At 34.0% G+C, this 22,239-nt stretch overlaps 1 protein-coding gene across 3 annotated transcripts in view; it reads left to right on the forward strand.

The window, feature by feature from the left end:
* The window catches only part of GRHL1 (grainyhead like transcription factor 1), a 77,389-nt gene that overhangs the window by 49,446 nt on the left and 5,704 nt on the right, over positions 1 to 22,239 (forward strand). For all 3 annotated transcript variants that reach the window (XM_051976108.1, XM_051976109.1, XM_051976107.1), the window contains 5 exons: positions 8,914 to 9,001; positions 11,659 to 11,798; positions 12,281 to 12,318; positions 16,152 to 16,243; positions 18,882 to 18,967. In XM_051976108.1, the coding sequence (XP_051832068.1) occupies positions 8,914 to 9,001; positions 11,659 to 11,798; positions 12,281 to 12,318; positions 16,152 to 16,243; positions 18,882 to 18,967 (444 nt within the window). The remainder of the gene's footprint in view (positions 1 to 8,913; positions 9,002 to 11,658; positions 11,799 to 12,280; positions 12,319 to 16,151; positions 16,244 to 18,881; positions 18,968 to 22,239) is intronic.

Raw genomic sequence — 22,239 nt, forward strand, 5'->3', positions numbered from 1 at the left:
TTTTTCTACTCTAAAAACTTTCCCTTCCCCAGATAATTTTTATCACTACAACAAAGAGGTGAAATTACAGTAATTTAAAAATATGTACATGTCTACTATATGCAAATGATTATACTGGGTGCTATAAGGATATATAAAGAAGTATAACATTTTATAGAGCAAGATATTTTAGCTGGGTTTTGAAGCATAGATAGTATGTGTGCAATGTCATAATGAAAGTAGTGATTTACCCTACCTATTGGTATACAGAGGATCCCATCTACAAAGTTGGAAAATATACAGTGCCTAGCAAAGAGCATGTTGTAATTCTCAACAAGTATTTGCCATTTGGTTTTATAATTGCGTCACTTTGCTTCAAAGACTACAAGATATTAATCAAGAGTGGTTCAAGAGGTACAATTAGATGGCTAAGTACTCTCAAATACCAGGTTTTAAATTGTAAGGCATTTTGGCAGTTCTCTCTTGATAAAATCTCCTCATATAAGATTTTCAGAGGGTAAAAGTTGATTCATCAATTAACAAGCATTTATTAAGAGCTTTCTAAATACTAGGCTTTGTGTTAAGCACTGGGAACATACAAAGTGTGTGATAAAGTCCCAGCCCATAAAGAGCTTACATTCTAGTGGACACCTAAAAGCTTGCATTTTGGTCAGAAATCCAAGCTATTAAGAATCATATAAAAAGATGTGCAAAATCCTTATTAAGGGAATGCTTCTATTACCTTCTCATTCCTTAGAGAGTATTTTGTTTTGTAACTTATCTAATACAACTATATAATTTTATTTTGCAATGGACCTATAAACTTATAAGGATAGGGAACTCTGAGTGATGAAAGAACCTCTGCTAACGTAGATCAGTATGGGCTATGCAGCTTACAGTCTTAAAGACTCACCTGAGAGGCAGTTAGATAGTGTAGTGGTTAGGGCACCAGCCTCAAATCTAGCCTCAGACACTTAGCACTTCCTGGCTGTGTGACCCAAATGTCTCACCAAAAGAAAATCAAAAGAGTTACTTGGAATGCCAAGAAGCCAAGGGCTATGCCCAGGACCCATCGCCTTAAGTTTCCTCAGTTCTACCTGACCTTGCGGGCAGCTTTCTCCCCCCAGTGCCATGCTGTTTCTCATGATTGTGTGATCAGTCGTGATTACAGGAGTGCATTCTCTAATCGTATGTGTTATCAGGATGCATTTGATTCTATTTGTTTCTGTGTGTTTGGTTGTCCAGTCACAGCCAGATTGCAAAACCCTGTGGACCACACAGCCCGTGGGTTTTCTTGGCAGAGATACTGGACTGTTCCCCTATTGTCTTTATGGCTCCAGCACCTAGCAGAGTGTTCTGTACTTGGTAGGTGATAAATACTGCTTGAGTGAGAGGTTGAAATGAACAGAAGAAAATTTAATTTTTCATTTAATTTAATTTTCTAAATGAATGTTAGTCACAAGATTTAGAAGGCATTTTTGTTCATTGTGTATGTTATTTTGGAAATATGAGGGTAATGATTCTGGAATGCGAAAAAAGATATCCTAACCATTCATGGTAGGATGGCTTTGGGAACACTGATGTGGTTTTATTGCAGCCTTACTGCTTTCCAATCCATTTGTTTATTTTAATCATATGTAATAAAAACTTGATAATATCCCAAATCATTAAAAAGCATTACTGATGTTTAACTAAGACTGGATTATTATAATTATTGAAGAAAACTGCACATAATTTTATATGTAAGAAAATGTGTGGCTTGCTTCTAGTGATGCCTTATGATCAGTACTCCTGAGGTTTCTTGTTACAACTATCAATTTATTTATTTATTTTTTAAAACTCTTGTCTCCCTTTCTGAGAGAGAGAGAAAGAGAGAGAAGGAGAAAGGGAGAGGGAGAGAGAGAAAGCTGTTTCTATAAGAAAGAATTTAAAAAGAGGGGGGGAAAAGCAGATCAACATAACTGGACAACATATCAACCAACTGTACAATATATATATATATATATATATACACATACACGGTGTTGCACATAGTCCTTTATCTCTGCAAAGAATAATATTTAATAATATTTATATAACACTTGCTATGTTCCAGGCACTGAGCTGAGGGCTTTACAAATATGTTTTATTTGTGGGAACAAATAAGCCCTTTGAGGTACATGCTGTTATTATTTCCACTAATGGAGGCTAAGCAATTTGCCCAGGTTCATACAGCCAGTGAGTATGGGAGGTCACATCTGAACTCAGGTCTTGCTAACTCCAGGCTTGGCCCTGTGTGCACTGTGGTGTTACCCAGCTGCCTGTAAGAAGACAGGGAATGTGTTTCCTCTCTCCTTTTGAGTTGATCTTGACCATTATATGGCATTCAGATTCATTTTTTTGGTTGTTCTTTCCCTTACAGTATTATAGTCATTGTGTATGGGCAGGTAGGTGGTGCAGTGGATAGAGTACTAGCTCTGGAGTCGGGGTGATTCATCTTCCTGAGTTGGAATATGGCCTCAGGTGCTTGTGTCACTTTGGGCAAGTTACTTAATCCTGTCTTAGTTTGCCTTAGTTCTTCATTTGTAGAAGGAGCTGCAGAAGGAAGTGGCAAATCACTTTAGTGTCTGTATTAAGAAATCTTCAAATAGGTTCAAGAGAAGTAAAAAATGACTGAATAAATCATTGTGCATACTGTTTACTTGGTTCTGCTGACTTCATTTGCATTGTTTGCATACATTTTTTATATTGCATTTCAGTCTTAAATTTCATTATTTCTTATACTACAGTAAAATTCCTTTATACACCAAAATTTTTTAGCCATTCCTCAATTGATTTTTCAGTTCTTTGAAACAACAAAAACTGCCTCTACAAATATTTTGATGTGTGTGAGATCCTTTATTCTATCTTTTACATTTTGCTAAGTATTTATCTAGAAGTAGGATTCCTGGGTAAAAAATATAGTGGTTTTTCCCTAGTCTAATTCCAAAATGCTTTCCAGAATGGTTGGGATTAATTCATATCGCTACTAACAAAACATTAGTGTGCTTGTTTCTCCTTAACCCTTTCCACACTGGCAATCCTCACATTTTGTCCTCTTTGGTGCAGCCTCAGAGTTGCCAAATAACAATTCAAAAGATTTAAATCAAAGTTGATTTAATTTTTTTGTGTGTTGTTTCTCCCAAAAAGTAAAAAGTACTTTTCAAAAAAAAATTTTTTTTCTTTCTTACATCTCTCATGGAAATTCAGATCCATTTGTGTCAGGAGAACAGGTGAGGGGATGGGAAGGAAGGAAAGGATGAATCTTTTGATCCCCTAATGCCCTATTTTGTGTTATATAAGGAGAGTAATATTATCTCTGAAATTAGAAGCCACCCAGGGAGCATAAAAAAGAAATATTCTCAGAAGTTTCAAGCCCAATTTTTTAGTCTTAGGTGAAATCCTTAATGAAAATGAAAATATTATTCCCAGGATTAACACATACAGAATTTGAAAATATTCTCTATGGTCTTAAAGATGCCTTTCTGATTTCTTTGTGCTCTGGTTTTAGTTCCTATGAATCTCATATCCTACAGAAACTGAACAAATATTCATTATATTTTCTGGATACTCAGTAAACATTAATTGATAATTAAAGTTTTTTTTAACTTAGATTAATTCTATTATACCTCTTTTCTTCTATGAAACACTCTAAATGCCTCCTTATTCTTCTCTTGAAAATAAATTCATCTCATGTTGCATGCTTATTATCCCACTTCTCCATGTTCCCATGTTCATGCTGACTCAATACACATTTTGAGTCTTCTGCCTCTGTGTTCAATAACAAAGAAGACATGGAGTCACTGTCATCCTCTAGAATTATTTTGTTTTTCTTGTAGTATTAAAATATCTATATACTTTTTAATATAGACTACTTCGTTGATGATTAGCAAGTCAAAAAAGAGAAACTATGTCTTTGAAAATATTCCTTTTAGCTATGTAGTACTTTGATTGGATGGAGCATCATTATTATAAATCTGTTCTTGCATGAGAAGAAATGAATATTTCAGAGAAAACTAAAGAAAATTTGGACCCTCAACAAGTGGAGATTTGGCAGGAGCTATCCCTGATTATATGTTTCTCTGGCCCTCCATAAGGGAGAAAATGTTTAATGAAGTCCATTTACCACAGAGAACTTTCCCTGGAGTCAAAATTGGATTGAATTAATGTAAAATTCAGTTGTAACCATATAAAAAGACTCTTACATTGATTACTTGAGCCATGCCATTTTAGATAACTGAAGTAATTATCTAAAATATATTTAGTTTTCTTAATTTTAAATGTCAAAGTAGGTTGGATTTTTGAAGTTTTTTCCTACTCATTACTTGGCCATTCATGAATTTGATTTCTGCCAATACACACACACACATACACACATACACACACACACACACACACACACACACACACACACACACACATCCCTTTTGCTTTAGAAGTCCTTTTAGCACTCCTGTCTCCATTCTAATTAGGTAACATGGTCTAATTAGTTAAAACTGATTTCAGACATTGACTGTGTCTCTAGACAGTATGATAATTAAAAGTGGGTATGATAATGTCCTAATGTGAACTGCCTTTTTTGGAGGGTATAATTAATCAAGTCCTGGCTTAGTCTCCTTTCACTACCTGTATGACCTTGGGCAAAATGGTTTGAAAGAGAATGACTTTAATAAAGTCTAAACTAAAGGCAAGACTTTAAGTCTGGGGTCTCCTATCATAAAATCTCTGCACCAGAAGCTATGCAAAGGTCATCTAGGACAACTTATATCTAATCAAGAATCCTGTCTCAAAGTATCCCTGATAAGAGCTCCCATAGTAGGAACTCAGGACATCATACCTTCCATTAACTATATTTTTGCACACTCACCACTAACTTTATATCACAAGGGGAGGAAAACTTTGGTTTAACATGACCAATCTGAGGTTTAAAAAATTGCTCTTCAGTTCAGTGATAGCACATTACAGTCATAGCCTAGAAGACCTTTTATTTTGAAAAATCTTCATAGTGGTTTCTTTCTATTTTATCACAATTATTAAAGCCCTTATCCTTTTTTTTTTTCAATTTCACTAGATGTTTGTCCTAGACTTCCAAATATCAAATACAGATTTATCTACATTTGAATTTTCACTATCTTTAATCTGCTCTTCAAAACACTTACACATTTGCTAATATGGAATCTAGTGGCCAAGTGGGAGAAAACAAGCTATTTTTAGTTATTGAGAGCAATTGTCAGGTCAGTTTGATAGTTTCTAATGAAGCTGATTATTTCAGGGAAATTTATCCAGACAAAAGGAAGAAATTAATTTAAAATCCACAAAATGTTTTTTGAAAAAGAAAATGAGTCCCTTTAAATTGCTTATGTTTGAAGTGAACAAGAGAACATTGTACATGGCAACGATAAGATTACGCGATGATCAACTTTGATAAATGTAGCTCTTTTCAACAATGAGGTGATTCAGGCCAATTCCAATAGACTTGTGATAGAGAGAACTATCTGCATCTAGAGAGCATACTATGGGGACTAAACGTATATCACAACATTTCCACATTTTTTGTTGTTGTTGTGTTAACTTGTCTTTTTTCTCCATTTTCTCCCTTTTGAACAGATTTGTGTGTGTGTGTGTGTGTGTGTGTGTGTGTGCGTGCAGCATAAATTGCTGTTTTCAGACCTTTTCGAATTTTTTCTTTTTTTTTTCTTTTATAAATAGTGTTTATAGGGCAGCTAGATTGTACAATAGATGCATAACCCACTCTAGAATCAGGAGGACCTGAGTTCAAATCCTTCCTAAGACACTTAATATTTATTGACTGTATGATCCTGAGCAAATTATTTAACCCCAATTGCTTTGCCAAAAAATGTACAAAAAATGTAATATATAGGATTTACTGTAGTGTAAAAAAACCTAAAATAGAAGTTTAAAATAATGTTATTTAAAAATAAATTCCAAAAAGGCAAGCATTATTTTTAAGTATCTTGAAGAATATATTAATTTATAGATCAGATTTATCATTAAAGAAAAAAAAATTGGAAGGAGAAGATTATGAATGTATGTATCCATACACACACACATATACATATGCATATTATATATACATACATATTTATTTATAAAACATATATGTATATGTATACTATAGTTGCCCATTAAGTGAGTAGCTATGATATTAACTTCCTATGTTATCTTGGACAAGTTGTTCTCTATACTACTTCCTTTTTTAATTCTATAAAATGAAAATTTTGGATGACATAGTTTTCTAAGTTTCCTTTCTACCTTTGATAATCATATTCTGTACATTTATAACCATCCTGTAGAACTTTTGTCTATAATTTTTTACTATTTTAAATAATTACAGGGGTTTATCTGTTTTCAAGACACATTATTTCTGTGATTTGTTTGATGCCATATTTTTGGTTAAGAATACAATCTCCAATTATAAATTTAACTCCTATGGGAAAATAATAACAATAAACTTACAATATAGATATAGGAACACTTGTGTATATCTCTCCTTTATTTCTCTAAAGAAAAGGCTAGAGAAGGAGAAAAAAAAGATGTTATTCAATTGAAAGGGGCAGTATTGAAAAAAGAATTTTAATCATACCAGAATCACAGCATTGTAGGACATTAGAAATTATTTAATCCTACTCATTCACCTTTTCTTTCTTTGTTATGTGTTTCTGTTTCCGGGGAATATTCTCTTTCTTCTTGAGCAGACTTTTATTTTATTTTTTTAGGCAATCAGAAACAAATGACTTGTCTAGCGTCACACAGCTAGTAAGAATCTGAGGTCAGATTTGAACTCAGGTTCTTCTGATTCCAGGGCTGGTGTTCTATCGACTGTATCACCTAACTGCCCCTCAAGCAGACTTTTATAGTATCTTCGAAAATATGATTCTATTTGTCTTTTTTAACCTCCTTTAAATCCTTTCTTTCCAAAATCTAGCATTTAAGATAATTTCTGGGTCAAGACATAATGACCATTTTCTCCTTCAGATACCAATTGTGTTTTTAGGTTCTTGGTCAGAATCTTATCCAGAATGGCACTTCTCCTCATTGTTTTCTCTACATTTCTTCTGGTTTTTTGTTGTTGTTGTTGTTGTTGTTATTGTTCTTGAAAAAAAAAAGGCTCCAACAGTTTTCCATTTCTATCATATACCTTTGCCTGCCTTATGATCTTCTTCAGGAATTCATTTCCTCTTTCTGGTCAAGTGCTCTTAAATATACTTCTCCTAAGAAGACAGTATACACCTATCACAATGTCACTTCTGTTTTCTCTGTCCTTACTATACAAATGTTTTCTCACTGTACTTTCCTCTTCTGTTTGTGGATATTCTCAGGGTAGTATAAGTTCTTTTTAAAAATATTAAATAATTAATTAGAAACAATACTAAACATCAATTTAAAAACTACATTTACATTTAAATTAATTTCAAAATAAATTCAACATCACTTACAATGGATCAAATAGTGCATGGTAGGGAGAAGATATATTACTTCTAAAACTTTATCAGCATTCTTTGTTTATTCATTTCATTCACTTTTCCTAAGTGATAATAGTGTATGTTCCATTCTTCTGATGTGACTTCTTTTCCCCCACTTTGCATTATTTAATCTTTTCATTTTATTCACTTTTCCTCAAATGATTATAATGTATGCTCTACTGGTTCTACTTCGTTTTTCACTTTGCATTATTTTATTTTTTCAGATTTCTTTTGGATTTGTCATATTTATCAATTTTAGTTTCTTTATAGTATTGATTACACAAATGTACCACAGTTTACTTAACCATTCACTTATTGATGAACATATTTGGAGTGCTTCTAGCTTTTTGAAAGTAAATATGATTTTGACTGAAAATCTTTGAAGAGATAGCTCTTTTTTGTTTGTTTTTAGCTATATTATTTTAATATTATCAGGTACATTAACAAAAATGAAATTGTTTTGTCAAGGGCATAACTATTAATTGTAACTCTTACTGAATATTGTCAGCTCACTACCATTTCTTCTTGATGATGTTCCACTACCCTTTTTTATGTAATCTGTTCCTTTGAAAATATACTTTTACTCTGCTATATTGTAGTCATGAATTATATTATACCAAGCCTCAGTGATCCTTGCAAAGTCACTGCATAACAATCTCTTGGGTAACAGTCACTTTAAATGTTTAGTAAGTGAACAAGTAGGCAGAGATAAAAAGATATACATAGTGAAGGACAAGGAGGGTAATAGTCTCACTGTTCTTTTCAAAAATCAAATTATATCTAGATCATATCCAGTTCTAGGTATCCTTTAAGGAGTTATCTTAAAAAACTAAACAGGATTAAAGAAAATGACTAGGATAGTGAGGGATCTATAAATGTCATACAGTTGAAGAAATTGGAAAAAATTTGAAAAGACATTAAGATTAGAAGTGAGGAGGAATCAAAAGAATAAAGAAAGATATAACTGTCTTCAAAACTTGATGGATTCTCATGTGGAAGGGGTTATAGTTATTCTGGGTTTAGGATCATAGAATTTAGAAGTAGAAAAGATTATCTTATAGATTATATGTTCTGATCCCTTCATTTTATAGATCAAGAAACCAAGTCATGCTCAGAGGACTGAATCAAAGTCCATGGATTACTAGATGGCAGATTTCAGATCAATGTAAATGGTTTTGAAATCTCCAATTTTGGCTGAATGTAATAACATTGGAAGATCTACTGTTGATCAGAAATATTGTTTTCTTTATAAACAAATTTGAAAGCTTTAGTGGACTATTTTAAAATAAAATAAATTTTTAGGTTCAAAAATAGGTCACATGGTGACACTTCTCTTCAAAAAGGAAATTGCATTTTCCTTTGTTAAAAATAAAGTGAGACCTTTTCTTGAGAAGACTAGACAGACAATAACATCTTTTATCTACTCTGATAGGGAGCTGAACGGAAGATCAGGGATGAAGAGCGAAAACAAAGCAAAAGAAAAGGCAAGTGTACTGACCCCAGCTCCCAGTTGAACGCCTGTAAGTAGAAACGTTTCCACTAAAAGTTTAAGACTTCATTTCCCAGGCAGAACCGTGGCTACAGTTATCGGCCCCTCAAAAACAAATGACAACACAATTGTGGGTGGTTTTCCTGGTCAAGACAAGTGATGATGTAAACTGCTTCCTTTTCCAGATGAGGAAACTGAGGCATCATTAACTTGACTAGGAACCACAGAAAAGATACATACATATAGATGTGTATATAGTTTTTTTCCAGCATATGCACATATCTTTATTACTTTTTAAACTAACAACTTAAAAAAGTTTCTTAACTCTTGATGGAAATTTTTATGCGCTGACACCTGTAGGTTCCACAGTTGTTCTGCTTGGGCATTTCATGGGTAATAATAATGATAACAATATTATTAGCTCATTTTATGTAGTATTTTAATGTTTCACAAAACACTTTTCTTACAACAGTGCTTTTAGTAAATATAATTCACGTGCTGTTATCCCATTTCCAAAATTAAATAATTGAAGCCCAAAGTGCTTAGTGAATGCTGGAATCACAAAGGTAGTATCAAGGCTAAAGCTTAGGTATTCTAACTCACATCAGTCACTAAATGAACATTTATTAAGTGTCTACTATATACTAGGCACTATTTTAAGGTAAGTATTGGAGATACAGAGTTAAAGGCAAAAGACAACTCTGCTCTTGAAGAGCTCACAATCTGGTGGGGAAGAAAATATGCTGGCAGGTATGTATGAACAAGTTTTATAGAGGATACATAGAAAATAATCAACACCAGGAAGTCACTGGAAGTAAGAAGGATGGGGAAAGGCTTCCTGTAAAAGGATGGGATTTAACTAGTATTTGAAGGAGGCCATTAGACGGAGATGAAGAGGGACAGCATTCTAATATGGGAGATAATGTCTGGAGCTGGGAGATGAAGCATCTTGTTTGGAGACCATCAGGGAAGTCACTTACAATGGATCAAATAGTACATAGTAGGGAGAAGATGGTATTAAGTATAAAACTAGAAAGGTAGTGGGAGGTAGATTATAAAGGATTTTATATTTTATCTTGGAAGTGATAGAAAATCATTGGAGGGGTCAGTATATATGTGTGTGCTGTTGGACTTAAGTTTTACAAAAATCTCTTTGATAGCTGAATGAAGGATGGACTTAAGTGGGGAGAGACTTAAAGCAAGCAGAGCAAATAATAAGTTATAGTCCAAGAATGAGAAGATGAGACTTTATAGTAGGATAGTGGCAATATTGCAAGAGAGAAAGGGACATATTTAAGAGATGTTTCAACAGTGAAATTAACAGACCTTGGCAACATATGGGATATAGGGATTGAGAAACAAGGAGGAATTGAGGATGATATCTAGGTTATGAGCCTGAGATAATGGGAGAAAGGAAGTGCCTTCAATAGTAAGGGAAGTTTGGAAGAGAAGTTTTAGGCAAAGAATGAGTTCATTTTTGGACATGTTGAGTTTAAGATGTCTACAGGACATCCAGATTAAGATGTCCAATAAGCAATCAGAGATGTGAAACTAGAGGTTTGCCAGGGAGATTGTAGGGGGTGAGGAGGAGAGGATACATAGATTTGATTATTATCAGTATAGAGATGCTAACTTAATCCATTGAAGTAACAAAGCAGGAGAAGAGAAGAAGCCCCAGGGCAGAGTTTTGTGGGACAGCAATGGTTAGCAAGTGGAAACTGACTGAAGATCCAACAAAGACATGATGGAGGATAGATAGGAGAACCAGAGGATAGGAGTGTTTGGAAAACATAGAGATAGGAGAATATCAAGGACTAGAGTGTGATCCATAGTGTCAGGACCTCAGAGCTGTCGAGTTCTTACCTGAGAAGTTGGGAGGTTGGAAGCCATGAGAGCTTTGAAAAAGAATGCAAAAGTTTGCAAGAGCCTCTGGAGAGTGGGATAGGACATCATGCTTTCTCTTCTATTTGTTTTATACAACTAGTTTTTAGTTTCACACAACTTTTTGTCTACCTATGGGAAGGGGAGAGAAACACCGCTGCTTTCTCATTGTTGTTTTCCATACCAGTATGTGTGTTTTTAAGCATTTAAGTATTTTTAATTTGAGCAGACATTACTTGAAGATTTTCTAATTACCACTCCTCATTGAAGGTTCCTAATAGAATTTTAGAGGACGCCTTTGTGTGTGGCTAGGATTGTAGCAATGGTTAGTATATTTTTAACATTTTTGAAGCAGGAAGAAAAATCTGTTGCTCTTTTTTGCATTTGGTTTATTTTTAAGGTGAAGAGCCATAGTAGGCCAGCTGAGGTTAAAGGTTTTTTCTGTCTTATTCAGAAATTTATAACAATTTTTAATTGTTCCCTTTTTTAATTGTTCAGAATTCTTCTAATTGTTCAGAAATAAGGAAGGATACTTGGTCTGTTTTCTTTTGTTGTTTCTATTATTACTTTTTCTCTTAACTTTGATAAAAGTTACACTTTTGGTTTAGATTTTGGATATTGCACATTCCCTTATTTATAAACCAGTTTATCTTAGTCCTCAAAACTGAAACTTGTGCCACAAGTTAAATATGAAAAGTGCGATAACATACCTCTTTTTTCTTTTAAGTGATACAGAATATTGTGTAGTATACATCCTGGTACTATATTTTCTATTAAAATTTGTTTCTTCCACCTATTCTATTTCAGGTCTTGATGTTAAAGTGCCTCTGCTTCCATCCCACAAAAGAATGGATATCACAATCTTCAAGCCCTTTATTGATCTTGACACTCAGCCTGTTCTCTTTATCCCTGATGTGCACTTTGCCAACCTTCAACGTGGGGCTCACGTAGGTGACAAGTCTTCTAGGGGAATTGGGATATTGTTTGATTCTGTTATTTATGCTTTCAATGTTGTTATAAGTAGGTACTTTTCTAGTCCAGTATATTCATATTTAAGTAGAAACTGAAACTAAAAGGAATTTGACTCCCTTTTAAGAGTTAGCCCTTCAAAAATATTAAATAGAACTAACATGACATCTCAAAAATACCTATCTTTCTTAGAAATACAGGGTGCATTTCATTTGATCTGTGTCTAGCTTATTTTAAATGATCACATATCATCACATTTGGTTTCTAATTAAATGTTTGGAAAAGACTGCAAATGGAGATGAGGTCCATAAGCATTTGATCTGAAGGGAGCAGATTAAATGAAATTTGATTCCATTTGGTCAGAAATCCAAAACTATTTATATTTTGGTTTAATAAAACTCCATTTAAAATGCATATTTTGAGAGTATTTTAAAACATCCTATTTTATTTTTTTCTAAAGGTACTTCCTATTGCCTCAGAGGAGCTGGAAGGTGAAGGGTAAGCTTTGTTTTTCAGTATTATTAAGGTTATATACTTTAGAATTAGAAAGTATCATTGAGATTATTTAGTTCAGTCTCCTCATTTTATAGATGAGGAAATCCAGTCCCAGAAAGGCTAAGTGATTCACTCAAATCTTTTGATTCCAAATTCAATGCTCTTTCTATTCTTACTATGACATCTTTATCCTGCCATTTTGAATTCAAACCATCTTGAGAATGCAGAACATACAGGTATCCAAGATGATAGTCTTTCTCTTTTAGTAGGGCAGAATTTTCTTATTGCTAATTATGTAATCATAGGCATATAAACTTCAAGTCTCAGGCTGCATTTGATTTTCCCCCCGATATAATAGAAAAGTTATTTTTAACCAGAATTTTATAGTTACCTCAAGTACTCTTCATTCCTGAAATGGCTAATCTATAAGAAAAACTGAAGAAGCAGAAACTCCTGACACCATTTCTTGCTGGACAATCAATACTTTCTGGTTCTGTAGAGCCACATCTAGAACATTTGGGAATTGTTCCCTTTCTCCTGGTTTTTCCCTTTCTTTTCCCAAAGAAACTTCTGCCTTTGGACTTGAGCTTAACTTTTTCCAGTGCCATTTGCTCCTTGCTACCAATGAGCCTAGTTATAATGAATGCTCTTTTGACCAGCACTGTTTGCCAAAAAAAACACATGATACACACAATTGCAATATTTAAATGTTCTGATTCTGGGAAGAAATGAAAGCATATAGCATAGATTATTATACAAATACAAAAAAGTTTTTAGTGATTTTAAAAATTATTATTGTAAAGAATATAATGTCTTTATTACTGGAATAACAACAACTACACAGATGGGTTAGAACATTAGACTTTCTCAGAATTTTAAAAAATCTATTATTCTTTGGCAGAGAAAATGTGCTATTGGGGGTGGGGTACAGTAGAATATTCATTCCATGTTTCTCTCTCTAATGTGTTTTTTCTTCTTTCCTTTCATTGCCAAACTTTTCCCCAATGAGTTTATTATCCAAGACTTGATTCTTCACTGCCCCTCTCATGAATACTCCTCAATTGCTCTTCTGATTTACTCTACAGAAACCAAAATAAACCAATTTTATTTGTAAAATAAAAATTTTAAGAATTAGTAGGGCTCTTTCTTCATTATGATTCTCCTTAACATCTTTGCAACATTCAATGTTGTTGACTATCCTTTTGTTCAAATCCCTTTCTTGCCTTCCACAATGCACAATATTCAGGTTTTCCTTTTTCTCTCAAATCTTGTTTCCTTTACTGGTACTTCTTCCTTCTCATACTCTATCAACATGGATTTTTCCTAATCATCAATTTTTGCCTCCCCACTTTTCTTTCTTCATTTAGACAGCATAGACACTTAAATTAGAAGTCAAAGATGTGGGTTTGATTTTCAAGTATGATGCTAATTAGCTATGTGACTTCAGAGAAGCCATTTCATCCCTCTGAGCCTGTTAGCTTATATATAGCAAAAAAGGAATTGGACTAGATGGCTTCTAAGGTTATTTTGAGGTCTAGCTCATCTTTTGTGACTTCAACCATTACCTCAATCTCTTTATCTCTCCCTGGTCCCTGCAAGCATATATAATTCTCCCTAATCCTTAAACACTTCGTTATATTCTACCGTGCTGTCATCCCAAGTTGTTCCTCCATTTCTTGACAAAACTCCTTAAAATAATTATATACACTCATTGTCTTTACTTTCTCTTAGTTGTTTCTAAACACACTACATTCAGCTTCCAACATTATGACCCCATGGAAACAGCCTTTTCTAAAATCATCAATGATCTATTAATTGCCAAACCTTAGAGCATTTTCTCCATTTTCATCTTTTTTCACCTATCTACAATGTTGGACATACTAGATCATTGATGTCTAACTCAAAGAGGTAGGATCCACTAATGTGTACGTAATTTTCTCTGCAGATGTATGTAGACTGCATAGTGACTAACTTTTTAAATGCCACATTAAAAATATTTTATTGTATTTTTATTAATTTTGTTAAATATTTCCAAATTACATTTTAGTTTGGTTCAGGCCTCACCCAAAAATGTTGTAGGCCTCCATACAGCTGTACTTTGGACCACTTTTTTGCACATACTTTCTTCTCTCTAGTTCTTAAGACATTGCTTTTCCTTGGCTCTTCTCCTGTCTTCTTATTGCTTCTTCTTGGTCTTTTTTTTATGGATTATCATCCATACCAAATTGTGGGTATATGAGTCCTATTTCTCTTCTATTTGTTCTACATTGTCTTACTTGATGACCTTATCAAGCTGTATGGATTTAATTATCTTCTTTGCTGATGACTCTCAAATTGATATTTCCAGTCATTTCTCTTGAGCTCCAATCTCTCATTACAACTGTCTATGGGACATTCCAAAGTAAATATCTCAAGCTCTAAATATCTAAAAACTCAATCTTTGTATGTGTTTCTGTTTCTCTCTCCCTTCAGATCTGCCCTGCTTCTGAATTTCTCTCTCTGCCAGAGTTCAGCCATTCTTTTAGTTATTTATTTTGCAACTTTTAAATCTATCCCTTTCTCTCTATTCACATAAACTACTACTCTGGTTCAAGTTGTCATTACCACCTCTCTTTTGAAATTCAGTGTTCTCATAATTGATCTCCCCACTTCAAGTTTCTCCTGCTTCCAATTCTTTGGATAAGAATCTAAATGAAACGTACTTCCCTCCTAGCCCCAAATAACTATGAAGGGGCAGTCTTTGCTTCCCAAACTGAAAACTTGAGTCTTCTTTGTCTCTTTCTTTCTCACTACCTGATTTTTGTTATGTCCCTCTCCAACCTTCCTTTCCCTTTGCTGCCATCTTAGTGTAAGACTTAGCATCTCAGAGCATCCATTCTGTCTCCTGGCCTACTCTTTTGATGACTACTCTTTTTTGAAAACCTTCAAAGGCTCTCCATTAAAAGGATAAAGGCCAGATTTTCTAATTTGCCACCCAAGGCTCCTTATGGTCTGTCCTCCACCTACATTTCTAGCCTTAAACTCATAGAATCATAGATTTAGAGATGGAAAAGACCTTAGCGATTATCTGGTCCAACCCTGACATTTTATAGTTGAAGAGTTGAGCCCCAAGAAATTGAGTGATCCTGAAGTCACACAGGAGGTAGTATGTGGTTGAACTAGGATATGTGATCTCAGGTCCTCTGACTCCAAACCCCGTGCTCTCTATTCCAGTAGTGTTGTGTTACTCACTTCTGCCCAAGCACCTGGCACCTTAGCCTTTCTTTCTTTGTGTCCTTTCCCTTGCCTGTAATGGCTTTTCCTCCTTGGTAAATGTCCATCTTTCAAGGTCCAACTGAAATTCTGCCTTCTCTAAAGAAATCTCCACTGACCATTCCACACAGATGTTATCTATCCCTTTTAGGGAAGTCCGAGTTTTGTGATAATAAAAGGCATTGGAGCCATTGTCTGGGTATATAGGATCTAGTCCCAGCATTGTCACTAAATAAGTGAATGAATTTGGATGCTCTGCCTCAGTTTCCTCATCTTCCATAAAATGGAAGAAAAGACTAGATTCATCTGAGCTAAAACTGCAAGAGACTTTACAATCTCTTCCAGATCTAAATTTTTATTATTATGCTAATATTTTTCTATACAACTCATTTGGCACTCATCATTTATTATCTGATATTGATTATCTTTCTACATATGTAAATGTTGTTTTCTAAGATCATTGAATTCAGGAACCAAATTTCTTGCTACAATGCCTTGCACATGCTAAGCATTCAGTAAATTATTGTTATTGATAATTGTTTTATTGATAAGACCACTAACAATATAGTTTGGGTTAATTTCAGATCTAACATGAAAAGGGGACCATATGGAACTGAAGATGACTTTACTAGTACACCTCCTACTAAACTGACCAGGATAGAAGAACCAAAGAGAGGTTTGTTTGCTCTACTTGTGTGATAGATATTTTATTTCAGAAGGGAGATTTAGCCAACTGATTTATATGTTACAAATCACCTTTGTCATTCTCTGATGAGAATGATAGCTTGAATTTATATGGTACCTTAAGTCTTAGCATGTGACTTGAAGATCCCATTGATGTTTTAATTATAATAACAAAGAATGCCACAGACACAACAGGAACATTTACCACACTTTCATTCTCCTTGAATCTGGAACTGTTCTTTATAGATTCTTCTGAGCATATCAAACTGAAATTTGGCTTGCTAGTATCTTATAGTTCAGCAGTGGATTTATTACTGAGAAGAAAAGAGGTCTCTCTGAAGGCAGACATTAAGTCATAACCTTGTTTTTTCTACAAGTTCCATTGGTATTTAAGAATGAACATTTTATAGTAAAGCATAAGCCAGATGCCTGCACAAAACAGGATTGAGCACTGTGAGGGCTCAAAGATACTAAATCATTGACTATGCTGACACAATCATGGGAAGGGGCGTTATTATTGAATATTAGATAAGTTAAAGCCCTTCAGAGAAGAATGTCATTCTTCATTCAGGTGAAATGTTGATAGTGAGAATAGCCAACAGTAATTAAAGCTGTTCCACAGCTGTAATCCCAGTAGGGAATAATCACAGGGACTGGGACACTTATTTCAGTGCTTTATCATTTTAGGTTAATTAAGAGAAAAGGGAATGTGAAGATTAGAAGTATTAGAAGTTTCCCTACATTTATTAGCACTTTCTTTTCCCCTCTCTCCCCATCTTTCAGAAGTTTTATTTGTGATTACAGGAAAGGGCGTCCATGAATGAACACACACTTTATATTTTTAATCCTTAGTGATACTTTTCCCTTTTTAAAATAATTTCTGTGGGAAAAAATATTAAAAACTTACTATACACTTCTAATGCAAAACATTGAATAAGAAGATAGAGAAGAATAATTTATAGACTAAAATTAAAACAGAACATATTCACTACCACAGCCAATATACATTAAAGAAGAAAAAACTGAAAGGTTTAGTAGTGTTATATATATGAAAATGGAGATTTAGGGAAACTCAGAGCTAAAAGGAACTTTAAGAAATCAACTAGCCCAGTAGCCTCAAATTCAAACTACATGTTTGAGTAAAATTCAACAAAATTAATTAGTTTCTTTCTTTATGTAAGACACTAGGTACACACTAGAGGTAAAAACCAAAACAAAAAGAAAAAAAAAAAAAAAGCAAAGCCCTGCTCTCAAGGGGTTTATGGTCTGTTAGAGGGAATGAAACATATATAATAGTATAATAGAAGGTGGAGTTTGCTAAGTGGTACAGAGGATAGAACACTGAACCAACCAGAACAACTCATCAGCCTGAGTTCAATACTGGCCTCAGACACTTATTGTATGACCCTGGGCAAGTCACTTATCCTTGTTTGCCTCAGTTCCTAATCGGTAAAATGAGCTACAGAAGGAAATGGCAAACCACTCCATTATCTTTGGAAAGAAAACTCCAGGTGAGATCATGAAGAATCAGAAATGATCAAAAATAATAAATAAGTAAACAAATTAATTAATTAATTAAAAGTAAAATAAAAATAATAAAGAGATAGGATGGGAGCAAGTGAGAAATCAAGACAAAGTGATCCAGGAATATTTAAGGAAAGGGGATAACATTTGAAGAGGATGAGGGAAGGCTTATATGGCACTTGAATTTTGAGGGAAGAGAAGAATTTCAAATTTATATCATTAATCAATTTGTATTTCCTTTTAAATATTTGTTCCTCTCATCTCTATCACAAATGATAAAAAATTTATTAATCTAAATTAATATTCAGTCAGGTACCCAGAGAAAGGGCCTTATTATAAGCATTCTTTATAATCCTGTAATTTAGAGGCTATAAACAGCCACCTATGGATTTGAGGGTTTTTTATCTAGTTTATTGCCAGGCTTTTACTTCTACCTTTTCCAGAAAGACTCATACTGATAAGTTCCCAGTGAGATTTAAATTTATTAAATCTCATCCCCGTGCCTTAGTAAAGCTGTCCCATATACCTAGAGTTTGTTCTTCCTGACTTCTGCACTTTAGAATCCTTCTTTTCTTCAAAAATAAAGCACCTCCTTCAAAATGGAATCCTGGATCTTCCCCTCTCTGCAGATATTAGTGTCTGTCTCCCAAAATTACCTTTTATTTTTTTTGCACATACTTATATATACATATTTTTTCTCCCATAAAGTATGTTTCTTAAAGACAAGGACCAATTCATTTTTGTCTTTGTAACTCAGTGTCTAGCACAGCACCTGGTATGTGTTATAGATGTTTGTTGAATGAGTGATTGATTTGCCATAATGAAAACCTAGGAACAAAGGTTTTCCATATCTATTCTATGGTTGGAAATTTTTTTCTTCAACTGTTAAGAAAGAAACTGTTAAGAAAAAATAACAAGAAGTTGAAAATTGAATAAATTAAAGTGTATTTTGTGTTGGCTAATGAGCATTGACTATAGTAGTGAATATTTTTCTTATTTTAGTTTTAGTTCATAAATATTTGTTACTTTCATCTGTATTTATGGAGGGTGAAAAATGTCAATGAAATTCACTTTTCTCTCCATGCCTTCTCCATGTTGACTTTTAGTACTGCTTTATGTTCGAAAAGAGTCAGAGGAGGTTTTTGATGCACTGATGCTCAAGACACCAACTTTGAAGGGTCTAATGGAAGCTGTAAGTAATTCTGTATATAATATATATTTTTTATTTTCTTTTTTAAATTTTGGGCTGTTATAATCAAGGAACATAAACATTTCAATATAGAAAGAACAAGAAAGAGGATTATATAAAACATTTTGAACTTTTGTTACATATAATGTGGGTGGGTGGGTGTGTGTGGACACACACAGGTGGCTTTGGGCTTACAGTTTTCATAAATGTATAAACATTTTTAGAAGACAGCAACAAAATTGCTTTTTGTTTGTGTCCTTTTGTACATTTTTAAATACTGTTCTTTGCATTAAAAAAAAAGTTTTATGGATTTATTCTTCTTGCCTATCACTTCCCACTAAGTTATCATCCACTTCCAAATAGAAGCACTCCTTTGTAACAGATATGTATAGATTATCAGACTTTCCAAAAACAAACCATCTTTTACATTTTTTCACTTAGTAGTACCCATTTAGCTTACAAGATTTTAAGAAAATATTTAAATTTCTAATTATATAAGAATTTATGTTTTATTGTAATAATTCTTAAGTAGCCATGTATATAAGTAGGCTTTTTTAGTTCATATTCAAAAGAATTTAAAAAAAACCCACCAGGATTGAACTTGGTGTTTTTTATTTGGATCATTAGTCCTATGTTATATTGATGTATGCTATATGATGCACTATAAAATTCCTTGAATTTATGTATTTGATTGAATTAAAAATACAATAGAAAACCAATAAGTTATTTTAACCAAGAATTTGAATACATAAAAATTTCTAATTAGGGAATTGCTGAATTTGATTAATTATTGTTATTCGTCCTCGAAGAGGACCAAAATGACAATGCTCTATTAGTCAAGTTAGTGTGTCTGACTGTGCCTGATCAGACCAATAAGAGTTTAGAATGCACTGACACAGATCATGCACAAATAGTCCATATGAACATTGGGGTAGATTCTCTAATTTTCTTTGAATTTATGCCAAGATGATACATACTTATGTTTGAAAAAAAAAAGTTTAGAGATGTTAAACTAATCCCTAAATCTGGCTTCAGACAGTTACAAGCTGTGTGACTGTGGGCAAATCACTTAATCAATCCTGTTGGCCTCAATTTCCTCATCTGTAAAATGAGCTGGGGAAGGAAAAGGCAAACCACTGTAGTATCTTTGCCAAGAAAATCCAAATGAGGTCATGAAGAATCAAATATGATTGAAATAAATAAACCAACAACAAAAAGCTAGTCCCATAAGACAATAGCAATGTCTCATAAAATTTTCTGTTGCTGTTAGAGTTTTTTTAATATGACTTCAGTAAAGAAAACCAAAGCCTCAACTGATCATACTTTATCTTCGCAGGATAGTATTCTATTTGTCATATTTATAGCACAAGGAAAAACTATCCTGATAATTGCCCACCTTGTTCTTATACAGTGTTGAGCTTCAGACATTCAGCATTTGTCACTGATCTTTTATCAAGTCCAGATTAAATCAGTTAATGGAAATAGGCAAGCACAAACACACACACACACACAGATCTGCATGCACTCATGCACACAAACCACCACTATCACCACAACCACCACACTGAATTGTTAATAATGGGGCTCATCAATCCCCTGCAGGTTAGAGATGGGTCTTTATGATCCCTTCTAGCTCTAGATCGAGAACCCTACTCTCCTTAAAATGTAGAGAGACTTAGCATAGGACAGAGTCCAGAAAGCCCTGTTATCAGCAGGAAGGGGAGATAGGTTGAAAACAATTGAGATTCACTTTCTTTGAAACCTCATTCTCTCCCATTCACAATAAAGTCATTAACGTTTCTTAAAACAGCCCAGAAGTAGGCATTTTATAAATGTAGTATTATTCGTTATTAAATAAGAGGAAAAAATTAGGATCATAAATCTAGAATTGGAAGAGATCTTAAGAGTTCTTTCTAATTCTCTCATTTTATGGATGAGGCCCAAGGGGGTAAGTGTGAAAGGGGATAGTACAAGAGATTTGAACCTAGGACTTGTGGCTCCAGAGCCAGAACTCTTTGCCCAGTACCATTTCAGCATTAAGGTTATACCTGGTTTTTAGAAATTTTTATATTTTTATTATATTAAAAGAATAAATAAGGAATTGTGTAAGTTTGGTTGTGTATCTATCCATATGTTCATGCCATATTTTTCACCAGTGCTGTGGGGACAGACACTTTAGGACTTGTTTGAGAAACAATCATATATAAAATATTTGAACTAAGATATCCAACTCTAAAAGAATTGTCTTTGATTTTGGAGAAACATTTAGTTCAATTCTCTTTTAAACGCAAAGTGAGCCGTGGCCCTAAAAGGAAAATTAATAATTTGTCCTGTTGTGATCTTACTACATCCACTCAGTGGCTTATAGAAATAGAGGGAGTGACCTTTTACTGACAAACATCTTGTCAGATGGGAGATGCCCTTTGTCACGAGACCATAATAACCTTCTTTTTGATTTTTCTTTAAAAAAAGGAAAAGAAATAGAGGGAGTGAGCACAGACCAAATTCTAAGTATTTTCAGTTATAGCTTAGTCTAGCTATAGACTTTCAAACCATCAGAACATTACAGAAACTATGGAAAAGATATTTCTGTGGGTCTGATTTCTTGAGTTTACATTGGAACAACACAGCTTCTGAAGCTTGGGGAAAGAATGTAGAAAACAGTTCTAGTGATAGCCAGCAATGACCTTTTTGGCTCTATCTCATTGCTCATAATCAGTTACCCAGGTTTGTTGATAGTTACCTCATGACCTTTTGTGTAGCTGTCGTCCTTGTCTTTATACTCACACAGCCATCACTCTAGTTCAGCCCTTTATCACTTTTGTCTAAGTGACTATAATAGCTTCTTAATTTAGGTGGTGAGGTGAACACAGAACCTATGGTTAGAAGTTTAGTTGTTTTACATCTGTATCTGATTCTAAATGACCCCATTTGGGGTTTTCTTGGCAAAGTCACTGGCATGGTTTGCCATTTCCTTCTCCAGCTCATTTTACAGATGAGGAAACTGAGGCAAACAAAGTTAAGTGACTTGTTGAGGATTGCACAACCAGGAAGTGTCTGAGGCCAGATCTGAACTTGTGAAGATGATTCTTTCTGACTCTAGGCTCAGTGGGCCAGCTAGCTGCCCAGAGTCAGAAGACCTGAGTTCTAATCTGGCCATGGACACTTCCTAGTTGGGTGACACTACTGTTTGCCTCAGTTTCCTCAATTAAAATTGAGGATAGCAATACCTCCCAGGGTTATTGTCAGAATCGAGTTAGATAATATTTGTAATG

The sequence above is a fragment of the Antechinus flavipes genome, chromosome 2, assembly GCF_016432865.1.
Source record: "Antechinus flavipes isolate AdamAnt ecotype Samford, QLD, Australia chromosome 2, AdamAnt_v2, whole genome shotgun sequence".
NCBI classification, from domain to species: Eukaryota; Metazoa; Chordata; class Mammalia; order Dasyuromorphia; family Dasyuridae; genus Antechinus; species Antechinus flavipes.